This window comes from Vidua macroura, chromosome 6, assembly GCF_024509145.1.
Source record: "Vidua macroura isolate BioBank_ID:100142 chromosome 6, ASM2450914v1, whole genome shotgun sequence".
Taxonomy (NCBI): domain Eukaryota; kingdom Metazoa; phylum Chordata; class Aves; order Passeriformes; family Viduidae; genus Vidua; species Vidua macroura.
In genome coordinates this window covers 14,147,149-14,153,148 of record NC_071576.1, presented here as the reverse complement: position 1 = coordinate 14,153,148, position 6,000 = coordinate 14,147,149, and the positions used below count along the sequence as shown (strand labels likewise).

The window sequence follows — 6,000 nt, the reverse complement described above, 5'->3', positions numbered from 1 at the left end:
ATCATTCAGGTAAAGAGATCTTTGTTGATGTACAACAGAAGTGGTTTCAAGTTATATGAGTCAGCTTAATTAATTTCCCATCTTTTGCCCTCTGTGTAATTTTAGAACTTTCTCTTTTTGAGTCAGTGAAACTTTTTTTTAGATACAACTCTTAGCTTTAACAGTTAATTCTGGTACTTTGAGAGACTGTTTTCTGTGTCAGTTATATTCACAGGTAGAGAAAACCAACTCAAGGAACAAATTAAGATATTTATTTTTGCATTGTTACAAATTTGGGGGGGGGATTTCCCATTAAATGTATTTAACAGACAACCTATTTGCACTCAGGCCTTTCAGCATTTTAATACGCTAAAATATATACTTTTGGTGCCATACAAATTATGGTTAAAAATAATACTCAATGACATACTGAGGGGACAAGAACTTTAAGCAAAATAACTCAAGTTGAAATAGTCAATTCCCTTCAACAGTGGTTTCTACTTCATGAGATTATATTCTTTACACTAGCAAACTATATACAAACAATACCACAAAACTACCGTAAGTGCAAAAATGTAAAAAATATACACAAACATATACACAAATTGCTGTGTTTCTGTCTGAGCTACCTTACAGTTAAGAAATCCAGTACAAATGCATGATTTGTATTTATGTATTTGACTTGTAAGTATCTAATATTTAATTGTAAACAAGATTCAGCATGTAGAGCAACTTAAAACAGTTGTCAGAAGCTTAAATCATGAGGCTTGGAGACTGAAGAACTGTGCACACCAGGATCTAAACTGACATACATACCCACACATTTTCTGACTTATCCTGCAGGGGCATTTAGGGTACTTAAAAGATTTGGATGTATTTATCTACTCTAAACAAATTCTTGGATTTCATTGTTTTACAAAATGCATACATTTCAATGTTCAAAGGAAAATCAGTATCACACTTGCAGGTGTAGGTTTTCATGTTTGGTAAGAGTGTCTTGTTCATAACCATTGAATAGCTTTTTGGTTTATTAAGAAACCTTTCTTGGCAACTCAATTAAGGAACAGTAAATGAAAGCAAGCAATGGATGTTCACAATCAACCACTTAGTGAGCAAATAGAAGCAGACACGTGCCTTAAGCACAGATGAACTCATGGGGGATTATCCAGTGAGTCACTGACAATGCTGTTCATTAGGCAAGTACACACAGGGTACACTGCACTGCTAAAAACCTGCAGGATTTAGAAGAGATAGTGGAAAGAAAGCGGAAGCTGCCTTTGCATCGATGTGATGATCTGCTGCTCTCAGTCACTGCTAAGATTCTTAGCAAGAACGGTTTATTTGTTTTACAAAAATGGCTGTCTGTTTTTCAGGTACTTCTAGGCCATGTAATATTTGAAACACCTGGATATTTAATAAAACCCAGGATGACAGTTCTATTAGGATGGTGCTGAGCTAAGTAACAGGAATAGCAGTAGTAGTGTTAGAGTGTTTGGAGAGAATTAGAACATTGTCTATGCCAGTTTAAAGCCTCTACAAATATGAAAACTGCCCATATGTACAGCAACTGATTTCAGAGGAAAATTCAAGTACAAGAATATTCTTTACAATCTCCTTGTGCTAATGGAAAGTACAGTAATGTTATCCATAAGCTTCCATTTCCAGGGAATATGTCCAGAGTCAAATCTCATTTTGTGTATTTTTTTAAGTGCTTGAAAACTCTTACAGTATTGAGCAGAGCATTTGATGAATCCCTTCTCATACATAATACTTTTTGATTTAAAACACAAGCTGAGCCCTACAAGACACATTCTGCAAACTAGTCTTAATATAAAGACTAGTTTGATAAGTTTTGTGATTTTTTTTTTTTAGTTTTTTTAAACATTTCAAACACTGCAACAATGCAGAACATACACCCAAAAATTGGAAAACCATTTCCAAAATAAATGTTGAAAAAAAAAATTTAGAATCAATTTCACTGAAAAGCCTCAATAAAGTGCAAGCAGCAAATGAGAGGGTTTACATAGTGAAAAGTGAAGTTTAATAAATTTGTACAATCGGTATTGTTGACAATGAGAGACACCCTATAAAAATGTTTTACCTTGACATCATGCCCTCATAAAAAAATATATTCTAATTACCTCGCAATACAATTAGATTTTGATAGAATTGAAAAAGAAAAGAACACTGAAATGCCACTTCTTTTCAGCAGTGTCTGAAAGGCAGAAAATATGTAGATTTATGCTACTGCAGTGTATTTTAATTAAGTGGATGAAGCGGATTAGCTATTTACTAGTAGTAGCTAATTACTAGTATACTAATTCCCAATGAAAAAGGTGCATTGCCACTTACTTGCATTGATTCACCACCACTTCTTGAGAAGGCATTCAGGAGGTGCCACATTGCAAACATGGAACTCATTCCTGTGCAAAATGCTCATGCTTTGAGCTCTCACTAAAGCAGAGCTCTCTAATTACTGAACAGAAGTATGCACTACAGCAAATATTTTTACATCAGAAAATATTTTAGGTTATTAAATCTGCAGGTATTTTTCCTCTCAAAAGCATCTCCTCCTGCTTGCAGCAAGTCATTTAGTTGAAATAACCAGGTCTTCAAAGTGTACCACAACTCCAATGATTCCAGTGAATTGAAACACGACTTTATAATATCACCTGTCACCCTATGCAGGAATTTCTTTTTACCTGGAGCTTTGTTTTATGAAAAATAGAGTAGACTGCAGAAGTCTTCCCAACAGAGGGGACATTTTCAAATCATTTACCGTCCAGACAGATTCTTTGGTGTTCAGGAATACCTAGCATAGTATCAGTGTGAACAAGCAGCAATTTTTTTTTTTCCTTCATATACTCCTGCTTGTCCCTTAAGGCCCATCAGCAAACTTTCTGCTAGAGGCAGGTTAATTGAAAAAAGTGAAAATACTTCCTCATCACCCTTTGAGACTGAAGTCTGATCAATAGCATCTGAGGTACCCCTTTCAGTGGGGATTTTACACATAGCATATGGGCAGGATTTCCACTTACGACTAGCACAGAACTATGACAAACTTACAAACTGGCTAGTCATTTAAAGTTTAATCTACTGAAATTCAAAATGAATACTTTTCCATTCAAAAGGATCTTTTTATTCTCCAGTTTTTGCTAATACAAGACAAAAAAAAGTTCATTATTGCACATCTATCACCAAGACTTTCAACTGCCCCAAAATGGTGCAATGTCAGGTGCTTAGTAAAGCTCTATAGAGATGCATGTCACCTACTAAATGGTAAATAATGTCAGTACCAACTTGGATTTTTGAAGTTTTGCTGTCCTTTTTTAAAAACCTCTCACCCATTCCCAGTTTCAATTAAAGGACTCCTAATACTCACTATCAAATAACTGATGACACAATCTAAATTAAGAATATCTCGTGAGAGCAGCAACTTTGCAACAGTATGAACTTTAAAAAAAAGCAAATTACTAAAATAAAGCCTGTATAGCCTTGTAACTATGACAGTATAATTTGTTTTTACTTATGATTTTTCATTCTTACAAAGAACTGTTGGTGACAATTAGAATTAACTGTTTTCCTGCAGAGTAGGTATTTTTAGCATTGTAATTAGTGTAACAGTAGACAAAAAAAGGTTTTACATATAATGAGTTTAAATAAATTTAAGACACTTTTCTGTAGGATCATCATCAAATGATGCTCTTTTCAATAATTTGTGTAATCTTCTAAACCACATAAAGGATAATGCACATTACATTTTATTCACACTATAAAAAAAGCACAATATACAGGCCATATCCTTTAAAGTGCAACACAACAGAACATTTCTGCAACATTCAGGTTCTTCAAAAACCCACAAAAGTAGGTATTTAATATTTAGGAACAAATTCTGTTCGTAGGTGTATTGACACTGAATATAAACTCTGAATGGTTATCAAGCTTGTCCTTGCTGTAAGTGCCACGCTAAAAGCGATGTTTATGACCATTAAACAGTATTATCTTATCTGCTTTCATATTAGACAGCCTCATGTCTCATGTCCACAATGAAAGCTTTTATCCTTTAGTCAGTGAGGAGCATCTGCAGAGCCCTTTACAGAAGGCAGTTCTTTGACCTATGCTCAGAAAACCTCTTTAAAATCCACTTAGCTTCACCATACAGGCTACTGCTTCAGATGTCAAATCTACCAAGAAAAATATGGTAAATGGAACAGAGCAAACATGTCTCTGAGTTGGCAGCGCATGCCATGTTTGGCACTATCTACCAAATGTATTGGTAACACACAGTATAAGCACATACCAATTTGCCTTTCACTTCATAAATATTTTTGGTTGGATGTTTTGCTAGAAACAGTTGGAAAACCTCATTTGTTCCTGAGATGAACATGACAAAACAAAGTGAGCTCCATCTAAAGCTGCCAACAGGACATTCTTCTGCATTTCCAGCCTTGCTACCTGCCTGCTGAGCCAGATTTACAATCTCAATCCTCCCCAAGGCGCCACTTCTGAGATTCTTCTTGACGCACATCTGGCCTGATCTGGTTTCTCATTCCACCCAGAACATTTGAGGTCGCCTCTGTTGCAACAATGAAAGGTTTCACCACAGTTGGTGGGATTTGGCGGAGGACTCCTCCCACTGCTCCAGTGACTCCTCTGTTCTCATGCTCACGAGCAGCAGTCTCATAGATGGTTTGGGCTGTGTCCGTAATCCCCTTTAAGAAAATAAAGGAAATCAATTACACTAAAAAAGAAAAAGCAACCTAGTTTTAAGGGAAATTTTAAACTGCTCAGCAATTTTCTTCTTGGTGTTATAACTGTAGTAAAACAATACTGATATATAAATATGATTTAGTTCTTCTAATGAGGCTTAAAATAACACTCATATGGACTTAGAGATGTAAATATTTCATTTCATATGGTGGCACATCTTGCCCATAAGGGAAGAAGCATTGGGGTACTGTGAACTACTGAAAAAATGACAAAATTCTCTGTAAACTCAGCTGACACCTTACTTTATAGACACTACATAAGGTGCAACTAACAAAGTATAATATGTAATATAATAAAAACAGGTCAGCAATCTAATTTATAATACACTGTCATAGTAGAAAAAGGTTTCACTTTTTTAAAATCTTGCATTATGCTTAAACTCTACCTCCCTCAGAATTTATAGTAACTGCAAAGGCGGTTGAGCAGAAAGGGAAGGGAAGGTTGGATGACACAGCAGAGGAAATCAAGTTTACATGGCTCAGAATAATTGTAAACCATCCCAACCACAGAGCACTCAAGTCCTATTCAAATTCATCTGCCTGACATCTTCGGTTTTTTTCCTTTTTCCATTCAAGATTTCTGTTGGTTTAAGATAATTGATCAAGGAAGACAGTCTTGTTCAAAGCTGAAATCTCCTTCTCCATTTGGTCAGCCTAAATGAACATCTATTATTTTATAATGCGATTTTAGGAAATGATTCTTAACTTTGGTTCCCAACAATTGCTTCTGCACTCACCTCTTTCACAACACTGTACGCCTTGGCTACGCCCTCCCGCAGGTCGACCGGCTGAGGAGCCAGGCGATGGCGAGGGAACCGTTTGATCTTTTTTGCTTCAATGAAGGTAGGCCCTGGTGATACCATGTCATAAGCAGTTTCTGCAGCTGCCTGCACATCAGGAACAAATGTAAAACATGTAAGTGTTATAGCACCTGATCACAAATTTAACTACTAATAGGGTGATGTCATTGAAATAAAAGAATTCTTATTCCACAAATAATATTCATTTGCATCAGATTACAGTTTTGCACAAGAACTTCTGGAATGTGCAGCTCTAACTATACATTAATTCCATAATGAAAGAATGGATATTGTAGGTTTGGGTGGGGTTTTCTCCCCTCCTCATTGTTGTCTCTTCAAAGGCATCCTCTAAACTGCATAAAATGCTCAAGATAGAAACTGAACATTTGAACAATGGTATTTCTTACATACACACATATAATCCCACTTGTGATTAATAGCACTGGTTTTCT

At 35.8% G+C, this 6,000-nt stretch overlaps 1 protein-coding gene across 4 annotated transcripts in view; it reads right to left on the bottom strand.

The window, feature by feature from the left end:
- Positions 1-229: 229 nt before the first annotated feature.
- Positions 230-6,000, bottom strand: part of ATG2B (autophagy related 2B) — a 46,053-nt gene continuing 40,282 nt past the window's right edge. For all 4 annotated transcript variants that reach the window (XM_053979696.1, XM_053979697.1, XM_053979698.1 and 1 more), the window contains 2 exons: positions 5,486-5,635; positions 230-4,691 (listed from right to left, as the gene is read on the bottom strand). In XM_053979696.1, coding sequence (XP_053835671.1) covers positions 4,461-4,691; positions 5,486-5,635 — 381 coding nt within the window. In that variant the 3' untranslated portion in view covers positions 230-4,460. The remainder of the gene's footprint in view (positions 4,692-5,485; positions 5,636-6,000) is intronic.